This window comes from Carlito syrichta, unplaced genomic scaffold (genome assembly GCF_000164805.1).
Source record: "Carlito syrichta isolate Samal-C Ts95f unplaced genomic scaffold, Tarsius_syrichta-2.0.1 Scaffold304667, whole genome shotgun sequence".
NCBI classification, from domain to species: domain Eukaryota; kingdom Metazoa; phylum Chordata; class Mammalia; order Primates; family Tarsiidae; genus Carlito; species Carlito syrichta.
This window is the reverse complement of record NW_007248763.1, coordinates 161,981-185,730: the sequence shown is the minus strand read 5'-3', so window position 1 is coordinate 185,730 and position 23,750 is coordinate 161,981. Positions and strand designations below refer to the sequence as shown.

The 23,750-nt window shown below is 42.2% G+C and overlaps 1 protein-coding gene across 1 annotated transcript in view; it reads right to left on the bottom strand.

The window, feature by feature from the left end:
- SLC35F1 (solute carrier family 35 member F1) overlaps positions 1-23,282 on the bottom strand; it is a 165,389-nt gene extending 142,107 nt beyond the window's left edge. The window contains exon 1 of the mRNA XM_021713678.1: positions 23,108-23,282. Within this exon, the coding sequence (XP_021569353.1) occupies positions 23,108-23,279 (172 nt within the window). The 5' untranslated portion in view covers positions 23,280-23,282. The remainder of the gene's footprint in view (positions 1-23,107) is intronic.
- Between the last annotated feature and the right edge of the window lie 468 nt (positions 23,283-23,750).

Below are 23,750 nucleotides of genomic sequence, written 5' to 3'. Positions count from 1 at the left end.
TATTTTTTTGAAAGATGAAGAACTCTGCCATTTGTATTTTTTTTTTTTTGAGTTGGAGTCTCACTCTGTCGCCCGGACTGGAGTGCAGTAGCTGCTCCCGGCCAGCGCAGCCTCGACCTGCTGGGCTCCGGCGATCCTTCCGCCTCTGCCTTCCAAGTAGCCGGAATTACAGGCATGCACTACCATGCCCGGCTGATTTTTTGATTTATTGTAGAGATGAGGTCTCACTGCCCAGGCGGGTCTCGAACCTGCGGGCTCAGGCAATCCTCTCACCTCAGCCTCCCAAAGGCATAGGATTACAGGCTGAGCCACTGAGCCCGGCGAACTCTGCCATTTGTAACCCATCAGCCACAGATCAATGAGAAGAGTTCAGGGGCCAGTAAACAGAAAAGGCTGGACCACACGAGAACAGAGATCAACCCCTGTCCAAGGTTCTGGCATTTTCTCCCTTAAACTCAAAAAGAAGTTCCTAAAGAGACTGAATCCATCCTTTTCATTCCAAGAGTTTTCATGGTGAGCATACAACCATTCCAAGGAGCAGGAAGGGAACTGCTTAACTGTTGGGTGCGTGGGAGAAATGATCTCCTTTACTTTCCTGGCGATTCCCGTTAGTTTCGACTTAGGGACAAAATACAAGATAAGATGTGTCTAAGATTGCACAAGGACAGGGAAATGGCTCGGAAAATATAAAGTTTGCTCGGTTATAACATATTTAACAGTATCTAATTTAGAGTTTCCCATTTTTAGGGAGTGAAGACATCAGGGAGAGTAAGGAGGTGTGCAAGGAAAGCTCAGAGAGGCATAGAAAGTAGGACCTGTCCAGAAAGACTTAAAATGTGTGCAGCGCTCTTTAAAGAAGGGTTTTGGTGATGTCATGTAACTTAAGGTGACTTTAAGGATTACAAATGATTACTGAAAGAAGTGAGTTTATAACACCATGGGAAAAATGCTGGTTAGGTATCAGAAAAAATAACTCTTAATAATCAATCACTTTTTTTTTTTTTTAACGTGGGAGGACTTTAAATCCCTTCTTTTTTTTTGGAGTTGTAGTTTCACTCTGTCACCAGGCTGCAGGGCAGCAGCACGTTCCCGGCTGCCTCAGCCTTAACCTGCCGCACTCAGGCGATCCTTCCACTTCAGCCTTCCAAGGAGCTGGAACTACAGGCATGCACCACCAAGCTCGGCTGATTACTTATTTATTTATTTATTGCAGATATGAGGTCTTGCCAAGGTACCAGGTTGGTCTTGAATCTGGGGGCTCAAGCAGTCCTCTTATCTCACCCTCCCGAAGTGCTGGGGTTATAGGCGTGAGCCACCGAGCCCAGCCAGCCAATCATTTTTAACTTGAGAGTCTTTAGGTGTAATGAACCGTGAGTAGGAAAAAAGGAAAAAAAAAGCAGGTGCAAGTTTAGTCTTCCTTTTTAAAAAAAGTAACATTAGGAAGAGGAAAGAGAAGGAAGCATCCCGAAGGGCGGCTGAACTATGGGCTTATTTCCGAGCTCAAAAGAAAACACACACACACACACACATATACACCCTGTAAGACTTAGCTATGCTAGCTATGCTACAAAACAGTATGTACTGTATGATTATAATTTTTTAAAGTATAATATATACAGAAATGTAAATATCAAAATGTATCTCTCTGGAAAGATGATAGGTGGCCTTTTTCTTCTTTTTCTTTGAACGCAAACATTTTGTGACCAGTAAAAATAAACAAAAATTTAAAGTGACAAAAAAGGAGGGAAGTGGACAATCTTTTCCCACTCTGAAAGTGGGAATGTCTCACTCACAGGGAAATTGACGACACAGAAGATGCTGGGAAGAGAGTAATAAGAATGAAGAGGAGATGACTTTGGAGCGACTGCGAATGTTCACCTGGGAAAGAAGAGTGTGCATGAGGTTTGTCCCGAACTGTTTTCCATGACCGCCTCGCAAAGAACGATGTAATAGCCAGTGGGCCCAAAGAAGTAGCCTTAAGACGCTGGGTATCAGTTAAAAGGAAGCATATTTTGGCTCATTATGGTCAGAGCTACTCACAGACGTGACACATGTCCCTGGAACATGAGGAGGACAACTACGGAAGTGCATTCTGAGTTCCTGGCCAGGACACCGAAGAAGTGAAGACTCTATAGTTGGGACTGGCGACGCTTGTGTTTTCCTATTTTATCTCTGGTTTTGAGTGGGAGTCTCACTCCGTCGCCCAGGCTGGAGTGCAGTCACACGCTCACGGCCACCGCAGCCTCGACCTGCTGGGCTCCGGCGATCCTTCTGCCTCGGCCTTTCAAGGAGCTGGAACTACAGGCGTGCAGAATTAGTGACTCTTAAGGTCTCCACTTATTTCTCTCTTTCTAATCAGAGTCTCTATAAACAATAACAATTAAGTTTCACGTTTGGTTCTGTCTGAGATTAGATGAGCAAATGATTAACAATGGAATAGTCACAGATACTATCTCAAGTGGAGCTGAAATGCTTGGTCAAACTAAGCCCCTTCTACTGACGTGTGTGTGTGTGTGTGTGTGTGTGTGTGCTGGAGGCAGGATCTTCTGCCTCAAGATACTGCTGGCAATAGGAGGTCTGACAATTAAGTTCGCAGACTCATCCCAGAAAAAGCGCTCCATACCTCACTGCTGAATATCACTACAGACAGCTTTGAAGTACTCCCATGGGAGGGTATGCACCATGCCAGTGCCTAGTCTACCCATCAAAGCAATTTACTGCCCTTGATGTCCTGAATCTCATAAAAATGTCTTCCTTTCAATGTTTCTCTTGTCTTCAAGTAGAGAAAAAAGTCCTTGGGGTCCAGATCGGGTGAGTAGGGAGGGTGCGCCAATATGGTCATTTGTTTACCTACTAAAAACTCCCTCACAGACAGTGCTGTGTGAGCTGGTGCATTGTTGTGATGCAAGGGCTCCTTTGGAACCATTTTGCACACACCTTTCCCATGCCAAGTTAAGATTTTCCTAACTGCTTCTCTATCAATATTTATTTGTTCTGTTATGCTTCTCACAGCCAGCCAACGGTCTTGACACACAATTTGACTAATTTTTGCAATGTTTTCATTAGTTCTGCTCATTACTGGCCGTTCTGACTTCTGTTCATCAGTGACACTTTCTTTTCCCTCAGAAAAACATTTAATTCATTTGTACACTGCTGTTTTCTTCATGGCATTATCCCCATAAACTTGGAAAAACATGGCTCTGATTTCACTTCCACTCCTGTCAGCTTTTAACAAGAAATTTAACGTTTGTTCATTGCTCTAATTCAGGTGCTGACATTCTCACGACGGCACACAAAAACATGCAATACCAGTCGTGAACACCACCACACACTGACATGAACACAGCTGTGAGATGCTGACACGCCAAGGTTATAAAACCTTACCGAGTTGTTTGCACAATGCTGCCGAGGTAAGCACATGGTGGCAACCTTGCGAAGCTAATTGTCACAACTTGCACATACTTCAAAATGTTAATTTTAAAAACTGCCAACCATATTTGCTGGCAATGTCCACATTTATGACTGTGAAAATGGTGGTGCTTGTGAAGTGAGGTTGGTTAATATAATTAAAGTTGAAAACATCTGAGTAATGACATGTGAACTCACAGAACATCAGGTAACCTCGTTAGCAGGAAAACACATAAAACTTTGTGCTTTCTTTTATAAATCAACAGTTATCTGAGTGTAATTGTGGCAAACTGATTAGAAAGTTTCTTTCTTTTCTCTCTCTCCCCCCCTTTTTTTCTTCTTCATAGCGTCTCACTCTGCCACTCAGGCTGAAGGGCAGTGGCCTGTTCACAGATCACTTCGGTCTCAAACTCCAGGGCTCAAGGGATCCTCCTGGTACCTGCCAGCACACTTGGCTAATTTTACTTATGTATGTATGTATGTATGTATTTTTTGACTTAGAGTCTCACTCTGTTGCCCAGGCTAGAAGTGCAGTGGCACACTCATGGCCAATGCAGCCTTGACTTGCTGGGCTCAGGCCTCAGTCTTCCAAGTAGCTGGAACTATAGATGAGTGCCACCACACCACGTTAATTTTTTTTTAAAAAATTTATTGTAGAGATGAGGTCTCACCAAGTTACCCAGGCTGGTCTCAAACCCGTGCTTTGGGCTCAGGCAATCCTCTCACCTTGGCCTTCCAAAGTGCTGGGATTATAGGCATGAGCCATTGTGCTTGGCCAACACCTGGCTAACTTAAAAAATTTTTTTCTGTATACTCGGAGTATCACGTTGTTGCTCAGCCTGGTCTTGAACTCCTGGTCTCAAGAAATCCTCCTGTCTCAGGTTTCTAAAGTGATAGGATTGCAGATATGTGCCACCACGGCTGGCTGATAGTTTTTTTTATCTTTCTAATGGTTTTTGCTAAGTTAGAAAAGAAATAGGGTATCCTGAATATGTATATTCAAGTAATTGAATTTCTCATTTTCATTTCCAATGAGAATTTTCCATGACAGAAAAGGACTGACAAATATTCTCACTATGACTTTTCACATTCCAGGTTTGAGAAATGAGACCAAGAAAAGTAGAGCTTGTTTAATTGCTAAATTGCCAATCTGAGTCTGTAGAAGGGAGAACTTGGGGGATTTGATTTTACTTTTACTTTCTAAACTTCTGTACTGATTGAATTGTTTTATAATACGACTCATAGTCTTTATGATAAAAATTAAACATTTAAAGGCCAGCACTGCCGAAGTCATGGCAAGGGACGACATGTGCAATGTGGCAGCTGGGGCTGAACATGGTGGAAAGCGGCCGTCCGTGTCCACAGCTCTGCTTTGCATCCATATCTGCCTTCACTTCCAAAGGAGACTTTTCTTGCTTACAGACTTACATGGTGACAGGCTTTAAAAAATTCTTCTTAAAACTCTATTGTTTCTGGTGAGAAGTGTTTTTTTTCCCCCTCTGAGTAAAGCATCTTCTTCCTTTTGCTGTTTTCAAGTTTTTTCTTTTTTTGTTTTGTTTTTGGCTGTCTGACTATGATATACCCAGTTATGATGTTCTTTGCTGAGTTTCTTGGATCTGTCTGATGTCTTTCAACACATCTCAAGAGTTCTTGCTGTTATCTCTTCAAGCATTTGTTCTGCAACATTCTCCCTTTCTTCTGGAACTCCAAGTGCATGCATGCTAGATCATTTGATGTTGTTTTCTATATCTTGGATATGCTATTTTGTTTTTCTTCCTCCCATTCCTGCCCTCTTTTTTTCTCTATTTCAGTTGGTTACTTGTGCTGACCTACATTCAAGTTCATGGATTCTTTCCTCTGCTAAGTTCTACATTCTTCATTTATTTTACTGCTTTTTATTGTAGCATTTTCACTTGACTATCTTAAAAAGTTTCAGAGTCTCTGCTGAAATTCCCATGTATTTATGAATATTGCCAACCAATTGCACTCGAACTTAAGATTTTTTTTATCATAGTTATGGTTAAATTTGGTAATTTTCTAATAATTCTAACATCTATGACACCTCTAGGTCTCCTTCTACTGATTACTTTCTTTCTTGATGATGTGTCACATTTTCTTGCTTCTTTGCAAGTAATGTTTGCTTATATCTGGACATTTTGCATAAAAGAACAATGGAGACTGAACTAAGTAATATTTACTTGCAGATAAGGGCACATTCTTTTTCTCATGTCAGGCTTCTGATCAGCGGGACTGGGCTTTCTTGCAACTTTAGTTTAACTTAGTTCACCACTGTCTTCAAATAATATGAGACAGAATCAGTACTTACCCTTCTTCGAGGCATGGGATTTGAGTACTGGCGAGGTTCTGGAGACCTCTTTGCACTTTACAACCAACTTACCAGTTTTCCAAACTAATAAAGATCTGTCTTTGCTTTACAGCTCAGCTGACTGCTGTGTGGGTTGCTGGGAATTCCCTTTGTCCTCCAGGCCTGCAGCAGGCTTTCTGCACCTTCGCAGATCTCTCTCTGCCTCAAATGTCTCAGAAAGACCTTTCTCAGCTCTCCAGTCCTGCCCTGGCAAGTGGCGTGCCCCAAACTCATTTCCTCCTGTTCTACTTCCCTTGTCTCCAGAGGATGGCTGCCTTGTGCTCATGGAGGCCCCAAACTCCTCCGGCGGGATCTTTTAGCTCTGGGGCACTGCCCTTCAGCCTGTGGTATCTTCGTGCCCTGTTCTAGGTGAAGATCATGGAGTGTGGCCCACAGGTGAGTGCAGACCTGCTCTGTGCCTGGGGTCCTTTAGAGTGACAGTCTGCCGCAACACCCCACAAATGGCCACGCAAACCTAACGTGTTGGCTGTTTTTCTTACTTCTTTCTATGTCCTCTGCTAGAAATGAGAGAAGTGGTGGATTTTTTACAAATGGAAATTTCTAGAGTTGTATACTTTTAGGTTTCTTTTTACCTTTAGCTTTCTGGTGAGTTCAGAAAACTCTAATTTTATAGGTTATTGGGATCATTTTTGTTGTTAGAATGAGAATAATGGTCTGCTGTGACTTACTATGTCTTAAACAAGAGCTACTACAGAGTTTTTGACACGTTAACTAGCATTTCCGAGCTTCTTCCTCTGTGAGATGACCTGGAGGATGGCTGTGGGGCTCAGAGAAGGCACAACTGCGTTCTACATTCTCATATATTTTCCCTCTCTCCTTTGGCTGGTCCATGAGTGGTGCGTGGTGTGGTTGCAGAATTTCGAAACTCACGGTGCACTATTTCCTTCTTCCTTCTTTCGCCGTTTGTTTTTTTGTCGATGTTCATCCAGGTTGAATGAACAGAGTTTCCACCTGTTGCTTCAAAAATTTTTCTCATCCTGAAACATACTAGATTTATTTAGAGCTATAGCTGAAGTACACTAATAGCCAACCCTAAAAAAGTCACATACAACTGAATACTGAGCCTTGAATATCATTAAAGAAATTAACACTTTAATGAAACCACCAGTTTACAAACTCCTATCTCTAAGCACATAAAATAATCAGTATATGTTAATAAATATTGTTGTATTTGAAAGACATCTGAAGTTTTTGATCCAGGAAATCTGAGTCACAGACATATTAAGGTGGCTTGCTTAAAAAAGGAAGATAAACCACAGTAGAGAATATTCTTGAATGTAATTTTTCTGTCCGGATTCCCGCAACAGTCATAAAAACCATGAGGCTACTTCATGCAGATTTGGGATTCCTGGAGCCTACTTCTATGTCACATTCATTATTTTTTAAAGAAGAGACAAAAAACACATCTATCAAACTAAATTTTTTATGAAACATTGATGAAAACGCCACGAGAGTGCGGAAAAACAAAGGCGAGCAACAAAGAGCTACAGAAACGAGCGGGGGATGCTTGGTTGAGTGGCACAGGCTCGCTTGGACACTCAGTGTCCTCTGGGTCTCCTCCATCCATTCTTCCTGTGCAACACCAGTCAACCTCCCCGGAATCCAAACTCCAAATGCTGGTAGATTTCCAAGAATTATCACCCATATCCTGCTTTCTACACAAAAATAAAAATAAAAAATCATTTCTTTTGGAGAGGAGATTCTGAGTAAACACTAGCTAAATTGACTGAAACGCTCTCGTTTACATGATGCCCTAAAGGATTATTACTGATGTCATTTATGTGATCACAAGCTGTGTTTACAGCAATAAAGAAAGCTAGGCTTGGGTAGTATTAATAGCCCTACTAATTACACTATGACAAAAGGTTTATAGATGGCATAAATCCCCCTATTATCATCCAGTGCTCCGGCAGTGGCATTCTTCCAGTGGAAGGTATCCCAGGGCTCATTTGCTTCCCCCTTTTTGCACTAATTCACGAGCAGAGGAAAACAAGAGACAGCGAAAGAAAGAAGGAAAGAGACACACTGCATGTATGCTTGCACCAAGGACAGCCTGCGTGAGGGATCACTGTTATTTCATGTTTCTATTTTAGAATTTAAAAGTTGCTTCGTGTTGCCGATAAACGTATGAAAGGATATTTATTTCATTGGTAACCAAGGACATGAAATACAAACTATGAGATATTTTTCCCCTTTAAGACTGACAAACAAATCACTGATAATATCCAATGGTGGCAGTCCCGCACGATAACGACGCAATAAAGATTCCCATCACCTGGTGACGTCATAGCCATGGTAACGTCACAGGGTGATTATTTCATTTGCAGATACGTTCAGTGGAGCCGAAGCACACGATGGTTATCAAGTCCGCAGTAGCGTGTGGTCGCGTCCTGGGCCTTCGCATTCACTCGCCACTCACGCACAGACTCCCCCGGAGCCGCTTCTGGTCCTGCGTGCTCTGCTCACAGGAAGTGTCCTGTGCAGGCGTGTCGTTGAAAAAATGTTCTTTTTTTTCTTTATTTTAAAGATGTGGGGTACAATTCGGGGTTAGCTATACAAACATTGATTATGCAGGTACTCTTGTGGATGAGATGTGCCCTTCCCTCCCCTGGCAGTTTCCCACTACTGCCATCCCTTTCTTACAGTATTGAAAACATGTTTTATACCGTATTTTACTGTATCTTTTCTATATTTAGATACACAGATACTCTGGCATAGTAACATGTTGTCCAGGCCTGTAGCCTGGGAGCAATGCTATAGCCTCAGTATGCAGCAAGCTAGACCGTCTAGGTTTGTGTAAGCCCACTCTCTGATGTTCACGCAACAAAATCGTCTCATGGCACACTTCCAGAATGCACCCCCATGTTAAGTGAGGTATGACTTGCAGTGCTTTTGCAGTGAAAGTTTGATGGAGATAAGGGAAGGGGAAGCTCTCAGGTCTGTGCTCTTGCAGTCACAGGGACCCTTTAGTTGCCACCCTCCTCCTCTGTGAGCTTGGAAGGGGCAGGAGAAGCGACATGGTCTTTACTTCATCGGGGACCCTCCACCCCCAGCAGCAGGGCCAACAGACGAAGAAGGCCTTCCAAAAGCGTTCTCTGAATAAATGAACTGAGAATAAAATAATGAATGAGTAGATGCATGAAGAACGAGATAAGTGACTGGGGAAGGTAAGAGAACTGAAGCTGAAATGAGAGACATGTGGATAGGAGGCAGTCAGGTTGGAACCTTCGGAAGGCTGTGTGTGAGGCCATCACGAGCAGAACAAAACTCTAAAACTCTCTGGGGAGGAGCTGCATCCTTGGCTCGTGCACCAGGTAGACTCCCTTGTTAAGAGACACTCTCAGGATAGGAACACATTTGTCAACGGCTTGCCTTTCGGGTATCTAAATTATTCAACACATCTGAGGTCAAAGCAACAGAAATCAGGGATTAGGAGTTAGTACAGTCCAAATACAGTAAATAACTCACAAATTTTAACAGGGCAGAGACTTCAACATTTATGTCACTTACATAAGCTGTGTGCCCACACATTTCTTTCTTGAAAAGAAGTTACCTTCCAAGTTCCTTAACTTTATTTTTAGACACTGAGTTTTTCTCTTGCTTCTGAATGATTTGACTTAGTTTCTTCTAAGCCTAACAAAGTTAAAAATCAATAGCTTGCTTAAAGCTGTGCTATAATGGTCCTGAGTTTAACACTGCACAGCTGGACATTTCGACCACAACCAATGACATCCACTAAATCAAAGCTGAAATGTGCTTGTAGGCATGGCACCTACTGCTTTCAATGTGGTGAGGCCCCAGAAGTCCACTGAGCTTGTCTGTGGCCTGCCCCTCTGGCACAGATTGACAGGGCACTGCTCCATGGTCAGTGACCACGTGGCTTTTTCCTCTCAGGTGACACCAGGAGGCCACTTCTGGCTTTGCTGCCCCCAACACTGTGTGTGCTCCTAGGTCATCTTGCAACTCTTTTTCATCTTGAATCATTTTTAACTTTTTTCCTCTCCCCACCTTGACTTTATTTTTCAACTTTGAAACAGAAAGAGCATTCTCACCCTGTATAAAAATGGGAGCAAGATTCCTCTTTTTTTTTTTTGAGCTGGAGTCTCACTCTGTCGCCCAGGCTGGAGTGCAGTGGCCACTCCCAGCCACCACAGCCTCGCCCTGCTGGGCTCCGGCAATCCTTCTGCCTCAGCCTACCAAGGAGCTGGAACTACAGGCATGCACTACCATGCCCAGCTAATTCTTTGATTTATTTTAGAGACGAGGTCTCGCCAAGTTGCCAGGACTGGTTTCAAACCCCTGGGTTCAGGCAGTCCTCTTGCCTCCGCCTCCCAAAGTGCTGGGATGACAGGCTTGGGACTTCATTTCATTAAGTGTCCTTGTGCTTCAAACCTTTTTCCTGAGAAAAGAACAGTAACTTGGAGTGACCGCCTGCCTGCATGGCTTAATCGGAATCAAAATCATCACTGTAAAGTCTGGATTTGTAATGACAACCTTGTCTCAACTAAGAGAATGGAAATGCTTTTCTTCCCGCTTCTCCCCTCCCCATTTTTCCATCAGTTAAGGCTGTGGGAGAAGGAAAAGGCTGGGGTGGAGAGGGAGCAGGAGAGGAGACAGGGAACACACAAGCTAGGGAGAGGAAGGGCGGGAAACAGTTCTGCCTCAAGACTTCCCGTCCCAACCAAGACCCCAGAGCAAGGCCGTGATCCAAGGGACCGCTGGCTGTGCCCCCCTGGAGGCTGACTTGCCTGGGCTTTCTCAGGTGGGGAGACCCGGTTCTCCACCCTGCAGGAGGGGCCTCTGGGCTTGTGCAAGTTACAGTGAGTCTTGCGCTAGTATGACAATTTTGTCAGTGACTTCTCTCACCAGGGACACTGTGGTGGTCCCAAAACAACTGGAGGGAGGGGCACACCTCATCCACAAGGGAACCTGCATAATCCATGTTTGTATGCCCAACCCTGAATTGTACCCCACATCTTTATAATAAAAAAAAAGAAAAAGGAAGGAGAAAACTTTTTGAGTAAAAGAAATGTTTAAAAAAAAACACATCTAAAATGACTCTTTTTTGGATCCCGCTATGAATCACACCTGTGCCTACTCTGACATTCAGGGACACGTGAAGGGGAACACAAACACAGGGATACAGCCACTGAATTTTAGTGTCCTTATGTGAGAATTTATTCAAACTAAGGGTTCCATGTTCAAAATCCAACTTGCTGGGGAGAATCATCAATACTTATTAAACAAATCTAATGCTGATGATGGCATATCAGAAGCACTGTTTTCTGTATGCTTCTCATTGTCCTGTAAGTGTTTCATGCATCATCTCATTTAGTTCACATGAAACCCATTAGGTAGTTACTACTATTATCCTGGCTTATGAAATGAAGAAATACAGCACAGACAAATTACAGAAACTTACCAGGGTGACGGAATGGCTCTTAAATTGTTACTGAACTTTAAATAGATCCTAATTGTTCAAAATGACATTTTAATTTAGTGAACTTAAATAATAATTCCTAAATATAATTCTTAAAGATAGATTTTTTTTTAGAAGTGAATAATTAAATAATTAAAGGTAAAAGAAAGTGATATTCATACTACTTCTCGAAATTAGTTTCAAAAAGTAAAACAAAAAGTAGTCAGACACATAAATTCCGGTCATATTTTCTTTTACTTGGGAGTTATTTCCTTTAGGCTTTTCCTTGTATAGATCACTGAAGGGGCCCAGCCATTGCAATTTATAATAGAACCCACCATTTTACAAGTGTCATATTTAAATTTGGTGAGTTTAATGGAATACTACGCAGTCATAAAGAAGGACAAAATTATGAACCTCGCAGCAACTTGGATGGACTTAGAGTTCATAATACTGAGTGATCTATCACAGAAACAAAGAACTGAGTATCACATGTTCTCAGTCATAAGCAGACCTTGAACAATTATCATCATACTATAAGAAAAGGATTGCTCAAAGAAATCCAAGAAGACACAAACAAATGGAAAAATATTCCATGCTCATGGACAGGAAGAATCAACATCATTAAAATGTCCATTCTACCAAGGGCAATCTACAGATTTAACACAATACTCATTAAGTTACCAACATCATTATTCTCAGACCTGGAAATGATAATACAGAAATTCCTATGGAAACAAAAAATGACTACAAATAGCCAAAACAATCCTCAGCAAAAGAAACAAAGTAGGAGGTAACACACTTCCAGACTTCAAACTTTATTGTAAGACTACAGTAATCAAAACACCCTGGTATTGGTACAAGAACAGGCACATAGACCAATGGAACAGGATAGAGATTTTAGAAGCAAAGCTTCAATTTCTCAACTAACTCATCTTTGACAAAGCCTCCGACAACTACCAGTGGGGAGAGGAGAACCTATTCAGTAAATGGTGCTGGGAAAACTGGCTGACCACATGCAGAAGATTGAAACAGGACCCCTATCTATCCCCATACACAAAAACTAACTCTTAATGGATCAAAGACCTAAACATAAAACCTCAAAGTATAAAAATCTTAGAAAACACAGGAGACACCCTTGTGGAAATTGAAACCGGCAACCGAATCCATATCAGAATCATAAATGCCCATACCTTAAGAAATATGATAGACAAGTGGGACCTCATCAAACTAACAAGCTTCTGCAAAGCAAAAGAAACCACCAAGAGAGCAGGGAGACAGCCCACAGACTGGGAAAAAATATTTGCCAACTGTTTATCTGACAAAGGCATAAGATCTAGGTTCTACAAGGAACTCAAAGCACATCGAAAGGAAAAAAACAAACAGCCTCATTCAAAAGTGGGCAAAAGACATAAATAGACACTTCTCACATAGACACACTTCATGTGTCCGGGCAGCCAACAGACACATGAAAAAGTGCTCAGCCTCACTCATCATCAGAGAAATGCAAATCAAAACCACCCTGAGATACCCCTAACCCCAGTAAGAATGGCCATCATTAATAACAACAAGTGCTGGCGAGGATGTGGAGAAAAAGGAACACTTCTACACTGTTGATGGGAATGCAAACTTGTACAACCTCTTTGGAAGACAATGTGGCGATTTCTGAAAGAACTAGAAATTGACCTTCCTTATGACCCAGCAATTCCCCTATTGGGAATATACCGGAGGAACTAAAATCATTCTACAAAAAAGATACCTGCACATATATGTTTGTTGCAGCTCTACTCACAATAGCAAAAACATGAAACCAACCATGTTGCCCATCAAAGCTGGACTGGATAAAAAGTATATAGTACATATACACAATGGAATATTTCGCATCCATAAAGAAGCACAAACATATGGACTTTGCAGCAACTTGGATGGATTTAGAGTCGATCATACTCAGCGATCTATCACAGAAACAAAGAACAGAGCACCATATGTTCTCACCCATCAGCGGACCTTGAACAATTATAATGCTATAAGAAAGGAATTGGCAGTAGTGGGAGACTGCCAGGGGAGGGGTGGTGGGATTGGCAGTTGAGGGAAACTGCCAGGGGAGGAAGGGGCATACCTCATCAACCTGCATAGTTAACGTTTGTATGCCTAACCCTGCATTTACCCCACATCTTATAATTTAAAAATATTAAATAAAAAAGAAAAGGATTGAAGTAGCAGGAAGTTGCCAGGTGGGCGTGGTGGGATTGGCAGTTGTGGGATTCTATGGTGGGGGCACACCTCATCAACAAGGGCACCTGCGTAATGAACACCTGTAATACTTAACCCTGAATTGTACCCCACATCTTTGAGACCAAAAAATTTTTTAATTAAATAAATAAATAAATGTGGTGAGTTGGAGGATCCTCAGCCTAGTCCTGAAAAATCTCAAAAATGACAAAATCAGTGAAACCCAACATTGAAAAAACACATAGGCAGGGAATTATGCTCCAGAGATAGTCACAATGCAATTCTAAGGCTGAAAGAAAAAAATGTTTGCTTCATTTTTTCCCTGCAAATTTCATGCAGTAGACTGCAATAGTGTCTGCGAGACGGCTAAGATGAGCTAACACTGAGTCTTTGATTTAATGAAAACTTCGGCAAAGCAATTCAATTCATTGCAGGGACTGCTTTGTTCTTCCATTATGATTCTTTCTTAATGAGAAAGACGACTGTAAGGATAAACTCTATTCCTCAGAAGTTTTATGCTACTTACATGCAAAGCAGTATTTTGGCAGAAGGAGACTTATCTCCTCTGGGCAATACAGTTATTATCTGGTAGCCACCCTTCAACCTCCCACATGAACTCTGGAACTGCATGCCAGGAATGAGTATTGCTCCGTGCCAGCTCTCAGCAGGAACGGATGAATGCTTAAAGAGTTCTGGAATTAACAGTCAACAAGGATTCCAGATAAACCAGGGAGGCAGCCCCTTCCTCCAAGTTTATATGCTGTTTAGAATAAAAGACTCAGAAGGGCATTCGTTAATATTTTTCATGGGGAGCAAAGGAAGATCTGGTGTATAAAAAGGCGTGTGAGTGTGTGTGCGCGCATGTGTGTGTAAGCTTGTAAGAGAAGAAGACAGTGTTGCATATTCATGTCAATTTCTTTCAATCGGAAAGTCATCAGTTGCACTAAGAGATACTGAGAATTCTGTGTAAGGTATCACTCTATTTAAGATTTATACACTTGAGAACAAACAGGACACACACTATTAGATATGTTTGATTAAGACTGTGGGAGATTGACTTCGTCCAGATTTGCTGTTAGCACTGCACATATATAGAATGTGTGTGGTTTTCATTTTTTGATACGTTCTGAGCTTGATATATCATGTAACACTAGCAAGTTCCTTGAAGTAGGTGGGCTTTCGGGAAAATGACTCATTCTTATAGTCTAAAAGGATGCCAAAATGAAGTGGAAAGTTCTAACAGCACCTCCTAATATTCATAAGCAACTGAAGGGACAGCTATGTACTGGAAACTTTGGGCCCTATGATAACTTATTCCATCAAAGTAGCCATAGCGTTACAGTAGAAAGTCGGTTTTGTCTCCCTTTTTTGCCTTCGGTTAAGTGCATGAGGCCACAGTAATACTCCTTTCTTTTAAACGTACAGTTTGAAGAGTTTTGATACGTGTATGTAGTCATGTAACCTCTACAACAATCGCGATACATAGAACATTTCTGTCATCCCCAAAGTTCCACTGTGCCCTTTGGCAGTCAATCTCCTCCCCTCAACCTCAAGCTCTGGAAACCACTGATCTATTTTCTGTCCTTATAGTTTTGCCTTTTCCAGAACATTGTAGAGCTATGCATAATGTAATTATATTGCACGGAAATTTTCTTATCTGGCTTCTTGTATTATGTAATGTTTTTGAGATTAATCCATATCATTCATTGCATGTATCAGTAGCTTATCTATTTTTATTGGTGAATAACATTCCATTGTATGAATTTACCACAATTTGCTTATCCTTTCACAAGCTGATGGGGACTTGGGTTGTTTATAGTTCATGGCATTATGAATAATGTTTCAATGGACACTAGTGCTTAGGTCTTTGTGTGGACATTATATTTTTGTTTATGTTGGAAAAGTACAATAGGTGGGTCACCCAGAGAGTGTGTGCTTAACTTTATGAGGAACTGTTAAGCTACCTTCTAAAGCAGCATTCCTATTTGCATTTCCAGAGGCAGTATATGAGAGTTCCAGTTGCTCTACAGGCCACTGGTAGGCAGTATTGCTCAAAGTGAATTCTAATTTTCTCTTGGAACTTTCTCTACCAATGGTCCAGCATAATACATGCATAACACCCCAGCCCCAAACCTATTCTACCCCTTTCCCAAACAACATAAGCTTGTTCCCATGAGGCATCTACCAAAGATTCATCTCCAAAATCCCTGAGGTGCAATCTTTCTATACTATGGGGGGCTAAAACTCTCCAATCATACTTAAGCAATAAAAATAAACACAGCCTGATGAGAAACAGAAATGGAGACTTGTCAAGTAATTTCCTGCAAGGGAGACTTTTTGAGAGGCTTTGATGAATATGACCTCCCCAGACTTAGGTAAATGATGGTAATATTTCCCCACAATTCCCAAGGAAGTTATAATTTAGTATTTACCTTTTCCAAGTGCTTTCTTATTCTGCCAACATGCTAATAGCAATCTCTACAATCTCTTCTCCTCAGCAGTTTAGTCACTCAGGGAACTGAGAACTGGGCTGTGAGTGAGAGGGGCTCAAGCTTCTGCCCTGAGAAAATCCCAGATCCTGGTTAGTCCTTCACTGCTAGTTTCTGACTGCCCATGGTAAGCATTCAGGCAGACTTCAAAGATGGCAGAAGGCAAAGACTAGCAGGAACGGAGCAGTAATCACAGAACATGGGAGGTGAAGTTTTCAAGAGACTCTAAGGTCTGACATACTGGGAAATGCCAGATACCTAAGTCTCCAGGACTTTGTGGTGGCCATCTGAGAGGTCTGTCGTGTTTCCCATGAAGTTCTCCGTTTCTTCTAATGATACAAACAGTGTCAATCTCACAATACCGGTCATGCAGAATGTAGCCTATGTATCTGTACGGAAGAAATGTCATATTTCTGCAGAGAATAAGCACGGAGGCTTTCTTGGGCTGGAAGAGGCAACAATGACCTCCTGATTAATGCTCCCCAGGCAACCTTCCTGCAAAAAAGGAAGAATACTTTCTTGGCACAAACTCTCCCGTCTCCGCGGCCCTCGGTGAGCACTCCAGAGGACAGGAGGATGGCTGGCAGAGGGCCGGGAGAGCATGAGTGCCTGAGCATACAACAGACTTCCTTCCTCAGCTTCCACACTGCAAACTAAAATTTAACTCTAGGCCCTAGGGTTTCCATCGTCTGGAAGTTAATGTTCCAAGTGAGACCATTTCTAACCGAGAGTAAAGCACACAGTTCACTTTTTAGTCTTCTTTGGGAAAAAAATCAAAGGGATTCTTCATGATGACATTTGTATAAATGCTCTATTAGTACTCTTGGAGATTCATTTCCTTTTTATATTCACAAAAGAAATGCGTAAATAATTCCGTAAATAGTTTAATGTCTACATTTCAATAATGTGCTGGAAAATACATGCACTACTCCTCATGGTCTTTAATTGAACCCAGCCTGTTCTTCTCCGCTCTTATTCACAGTCTTTTGCATTTTGTGTTCCTGCACGTCCTCATTTCATCCAGTTTTATACCAGATTTTAAGGAAAGAGAAATTATGAGGAAGAGTCTTCCTTTGAGAATTTCCTGGGCAAATTTCTAAGTTTTTGGAAGCTTCACTATACTTTCCTAGTCATATTCTTGAAGTCCTACTTTGTACATACAGACTGAGTTGTTTAGATTTCTGGCATTACTTCGATGGGTACATTTTAATTTCCTAAATAACTTCTCAAAGTGGTTACAATCAAGCTATTGATGTAATAGTTATCTATATTTTACCTAAATTCTCAGACTTTTTACAATATCAATGAAACTACTTGTTTGAAGTATGTTTCTTTCTACAAAGTGGTATTTCTGAAGCTCCTTGTTGTAAACAGCAAGCATTTTAAAAATTTTAGAACCATCTGGAAGAAAATCTAGCTTCAATCAGGGAAACGGCTAGACTTAAATTTTGTTTAACGGGATACAATTTTATTTGCGAGAGAAGGGACCCACATTTTTGTAGGAATCAACAATAATCAAGGGCAAGCTCAAAACTCCTATTTGTACTGGAGCTTCTATGGAACCTGCTGCTTCAGAGTCTTTGATCATTGGCTCAATGGAAATTTGGGAGGCAGAATTCAGTTTAACTTTGAAGTCAAATTTTGGCCAGATTTTCATAATAACCTCACTCTTGATGCTCATGAAGGGCTTTTTGCATTTATCACACTGTGTTCAAGTGTGACAATCACAAATTTTTAGAAGCTGTGTGATTAAAATTATAGAGAGAAGTTTGTTTAAAAGTATACTCCTGAGTCTAACTCCATGCTGTTATGTGGCCCAAGGTGACAACAAAGTTATTACATGAGAGTCCAGAAGGGTAGGTCATATCCATGCTGGGAGAGGTGGGAAAACCCATAGCTGGCTCAGACCTACCTATACCCTCGGAGGCACTGAGAAAGAAGGAGAAACTGGGATCACGAGAGATCCTCCCTTGCACACACAGACTTCCCGTCTCCTCTCCATCGTCTGCTCCCTCTCAAACCATGGAACGCCCGAGCGGAAAGATTGTTATGTCTCCAAACACAGCCCTGAGTTGCCTATGCCCGACTAATGCAACGACTATGTTGATTTCCAAAAGCTGGCTTCATGCCAGCCTGCTGAAACTTCTAGAGATAAGTTTAAAACAAATAAACATTCCCAGTAAATAATCAAACGCAGATAGGCCAATGAGCTTAGTGACTATCTGAGGGAACGGCAAAAAATATCCAGAGGGGGCGTTTTAGAAACCGGTTCTCTCTGTCACTCAAGGGGTGGACAGTAGTGTCATATCAGCCCTCTTCCCTTCCTTCTTCCCCAGGAGCCCCCAAACTCCTTGCTACTCCGAGTCCTTGGGCTCTTTCCAATTGCCCCGTTTGTCTATGCGCCCCCACCCACTCCCTGAATTGTCCATGACATTCATCTATCTTCGCCTTTGTGTCTCACTAGGCCTTACACCCCAGGGCTGGTTTCTTATTCAGGGTTTTGAAATTCAAGAGAAAGAAATGCTCCTTTTCTTAAAAAGGGTCTCCTTCCCTCCCTCTGCCTCCCCTGAACCTCATGTGTAGAGACAGTCGGACCCTGAAGGCACAACACCCTCACCGACCAGACCAAGGACGGGCCTCGACCATTCACTAAGCGAGATCCTTGAGCAGGCTCCCGGGTTGTCAGAATCTTGGTGTCCTCATTTGGAAATTTTGAATAAACCTAACTGTGTCCTTGGATTGACAACACAAAAGGGGTAATTCACGTGAGCAGTGGCTGGCACAGTATAAGGTTCAATAGATTATATTGCTATTGTTAACTCTAAGCTTTTACCACGTTTAGTTTTCTAAGTTTTTCTGGTCTCTACCTATAAATGGTTGATGTTGAAGTTATTCTCTCTGCTTTTTAAAATGGCTTAATTTTTTTTTCCTGATGCAAGTTTTTGTTAAATCTCTGGATTCCTGGAAAGTGAGATGGACAAGATCCCAGAAGACTAGATACAATTCACCATCTTATAGTGTAGACTGCTTGGTTCTCAAAATCGCTAGGGAGGATAAACTCACCAATTTGTTTTTGTAACATTAGAGTGTTCCAAAAATTGCCCTTAATCTTATTATTGTCAATTATACTCCTTGTATTGGGCTACACAATTCTATTCTCTTAATATTAACTCAAATCTTCCATCAGTGATTTTTAAGTCCAACTGCTTAGTTCTGTCTTCCTGATATGGCCAAGCTACACAGTCCTACAGTCTCTCCTAAGTGAATTTCTAATCATATTTACCCCCCGCTTCCTCAATTCTTGGAGTCCTTTTCTGGACTGAGGCACCAATGGTAAAATGACAGGGATAACTGTGAGATCAAAATTGCACTCAGGAAACATACCTGGGAGTCAATGTCTATAATGTTTGTAGCTCGTGATTTTATCCTTAAAGTCATTATTCCACTGGCATCACATGTTAAAAACCAGGCCCAATAGCACCGTTTTTGAGAAGCAAATGAGCCTTCACAATACTTTAAGCAAACTCCAAATTAAACAAATTCAGTGTCGACTTGTTCATTTTCATTCCTCCTCTAAGAGGAAACTTAGTACTGGCTACATCATTATACTTAAGCTACATTATGCTAGATAGCAATCCAAATAAAGAAATGTAAAAATTAAATACTATAAACAGTTCTTATATTTTTTAAAAATCGTGACTATTAGGATTGGTGTATACAGCTATACATCCTTACTTATTATTAATGTATATAATTGTCTTCAAGTCTATGAATGACTGTTTCTCAAGGCATATTTCACAGTTGACAGCTACTATTTGGGGGAAAACTGCTGGCTGTTTCTGAACCAAAACGTTTGCACCATATCTTTGTATTGTGCTGCTGCAACAGAGTATCTGAGACTGGTTAATTTATGAAGAACAGAGATTTAATTTATACAGTTCCATAGGTTGGAATTTCAAAGTCAAGGGGCTACATCATCCCATGGCAGAAGGCGGGAGGGCCCCAGTGCACATGGGAGAGAGCGAGAGAGCGGAGGGAGCCGCATTCACTCTGCTCCGGAACCCGCTCCCACCGCAGCGGTGTCCTCCGCTCAGCCAGGCCAGGTCCTCGTGACCAGCCACCTCTTGGCAGTCCTGCCTCATCATACTGTCACAGGGGCAGCTGAATTTCAACTTGAATTGTGTGCCCAGCCCCCCAACACACAGGTTCTTCTCGCACACAACACACACGAATTCTATCCCAACAGCCCCGAAGCCATAACTCGTTCCAGGATCAACTCAAAATCCATCGTCCAGTGTCTCATCTGAGTCAGGTGTGGGTGAAACTGAAGGCACGACGTATCCTGAGGCAAGATTCCCTTCAGCTGAGAGCCCAGGTAATTAATCAAGTTGTCTACTTCTAAGATATATGCCAGACACAGGATAGACATTCCCATTCCAAAAGGGAAAAATAGGCAAAAAGAAAGGAGTCACAGGTCCCAAGCAAGGCTAAAACCTAAGAGGGAAAACATTCTGCCTTAAGGCTGGAGAACAATCTCCTGGGACTCCGTGCCCCACAACCCTTCCGAGGCCAGAGCCACATGTGGGCCCTTGTGAGTGGCCCGGGGCAGCCAGGAATGCTTGACAGGACGCAGGGAGCAGACACTGAGGCAGCACAGGGCAACGAAAGCTGAGGTCTGTGGCACCTCTCTGGAAACTGTGCCCCCAGGGCCCTGATCTGGGCCTGGATGAGGGGCAGCCTGAAGGATCTCCGGCATGCCCTTGGGGTCATGCCCCCATGGTCCGACGAAGAACACCTGGCTCCCTTCTCACCACACACGTCTCTCTGGCAAAAGGGTCATACTCCTGGTTTGCTCTCTCCTCAACCAGCATTTTTACTCTTGACATGGCCAGGCTGAACATTTTTTTTTCATTCTGCTTCCTTTTAAATTACAAATTCCATCTTTAAATCTCCTCTCTCCACTCACATCTCACTACATGTAGTTAAAAGCATCCGTGCAGCTCCTTCAATGTTTTGCTTAGAAATTCCTTTCACTGGACATCTTTGTCCATCACTTGTTTTTTCCTTCAGTTTATGCTTGTGTATTGTTGCAACATTTTGTTTTAACATCAAACACTGCACCAAAACATGAGCCAAGCATCTCAAGACAAGTGTCTTTACCATGAGAGTACTGTACTAATGTTTACAGTTAATTTTGGACAACTTAAAACTTATTAATGACATTGTTGTCTAATAATCCAATAATTCATCATAGCTGAACACGATTATTAAATTAAAAGAGTAAAGTTTCCCCTCCCCTACTTGCTTTCAAACCAAACCAAGCCAAAAGTAGTTTTCACCTGGAAAGAGCACTTGAAGGAAAACTCAATTTTTAACCAGTTTTATTAAGCCCAGGATGATACCTATAAAACTCCCTGAGGTCTGTTTTCCCCACCTCGTGTAAGGTAGAAGGGCTGACTTTCGATGTTTCTTCTGTCGAAGGTCCTGCCTGCACCTTGAGAGCAAGCCACGGCAATGCCCTGCGGTGACAGGTCAAGGGCGGCTCAGGGGCACAGCACGGCCCAGGCTACTAGTCGGCTTTGCTTCTCTGCTGTTCCCCCTAGCTTTCATTTTAGAACACCACACTCGTCAACTTCTTTGTTCAGGCGAAAACTGCGCAGATGTTTTTAAACAAAGCAAAACAGTACTCAAACGCGGAAGCAGCCGATATATTCCAGGTCCGCGCAAGCGCCTCGCACAGTTCATCATTTTCAAATCCCACCTTCCATAAGCCCAAGGTCATGGACACATCACAGTCAAGTTCTTTGCCACTCTGTAACCAAGATGGCCTTTACTCCAGTTTCCAGTACCTTGTTCCTCAGTTCTGTGACCTCATCAGAGGTCTTCACCATCCATATTTCTACCAACATTCTGATCATAACCACTTAAGTACTGAAGTCTCTAGGAAGTTTCAGAGTTTCCCTGCAGTGACCCTCTTCCGAGCTGTCGCCAGAATCACTCTGAACACTAGGTTCACAGCAATACAGACGTTTTCCAGCCTTCACTTCAGAACTGTGCCAGCCACTACACACTACCCAGTTCCAAAGCTATTTCCACATTTTCAGGTATTTGTTACACCGAGAGCCCAGCTTTTTGGTGCCAAATTTCTATCTTAATTCATTCTGTGCTGCTATAACAGAATACCAGAGACTGAATAATTTACAGACAACAGAGCTTTATTTCTTTTGACAGTTCTGGAGCCTGGCAAGTCCAAGGCCAGGGTGAGGGCTTTTTTGTTGTGTCTTCTCATAGTGGAAGGGCATGAGAATACATGTGAGCCCATTCCTAGACAACAGCATTGACCCACTCACGAGGGTTAAGCCCTCAAGGTGCAACCACTTCTTAACAGTTCCGCTGTCTCAACAGCAGTCAAATTTCAACAAGAGTTTCAGAGGGGACACTCAGGCCACCACACACCAAATTCAGTGGCAGTCACAAGACTCTGAAGCATATCCTCCAAGGATATTCCCCTAGGATTTTCAAACTGCAACTGCCCTTAAAAAAGTTTCTCCTGCACTGACTTTTGGAAGACTGTCTTATTGCTTTAATTACTTTAAGCTTAAAATAATTTAACACCTCACCTAACTACCATTTGTGGTAGTTTTCTTTTTACCCTTTCCACTATGTTATTGCCAGAGTTGCTTATGTTGGTAATTTTTATCTTTCTTGTGTCATTTTCCTAAAGGATATATACTTGTCTACAATTCCCTTGGATTTCTTAGGGTTAGTCCTCTTTTTTTTTCTTCTTTATTTTAAAGATGTGGGGTACAATTCAGGGTTAGGCATACAGACGTGAGGGCTAGCACTCTTTAGGACATCTGCATCGGGCCTGTCCCAGGGTCCTGGGGTGCACTCTATTTAGATCCCCTGAGAGGTATCAGGAATGCTAACGGGAATTGAATAGTGAGCAGTTGTACGTTTCTGCCTACACATGCATTTCCTGCTTGCTGCTAAAGTCACATGATGCATGCTTCTTTGTGATTCATTCATTCATTTTCGTTTCCTGCGTTGCTGTGAAATAGAGAAGTGTGATTTGGGTTTCCGAAGTGCCTTACTGGTGCTGTAACTGGCAAAAAGTCATCACTCTTCTAGACATTTGTAAAAGCTCTATTCCTGGTGGTTTTGTGAGCTTACCTTGTCTGACAGCCAGTGTAGTGGTATAGACCAAGAAGAGGAGAATGTAATTGAGGAAGCTCTGGAAGACGGGTGTGTTGGCATGGAAATCTTCTGTCAGGTACTTGCTAGTCAAGCCAATTCCACAAATAAGGAGTGATAACACCTGGCCCAGGGCCACAGAGATTAACATCTCCCTAAGAAATAAAGAGAAACAAAGATCACCAGTGAGTCCATTAAAACAATATCGTTAAAATGTATTGAGCACAGGTACATGTAGTGGGTTAAGTGTAATAAATATTTCTTTTACTCCCTCACAGCAATCCTTTGAGGAAGGGTCAATCATTATTTGAGATTCTATAGCAGAGGAAACCACAACTAGAGGAGTTAAGGGACTTGTTCACAGTCCTAGGACCAGGAAGTGGCAAAACAGGGATCTGAGACCAGACTTCTCCGAGGGAACCTGGGGAGGGGGGTGAGCATCATCTTGATGCCCCCTACTCGGTATTAACTAAATACTGAGTGACACTGAGAAAGCCCCTCAACACTGGCCGGGAGGGACCACATTCTGGCCTCATCCCAGGTTCTTTTTCCCATAAAGACAGCTTCTTTTCTTTATAAAACGAAATCCTGGATCCAAAGGCACTTAGGCGAGAGGGTTGCC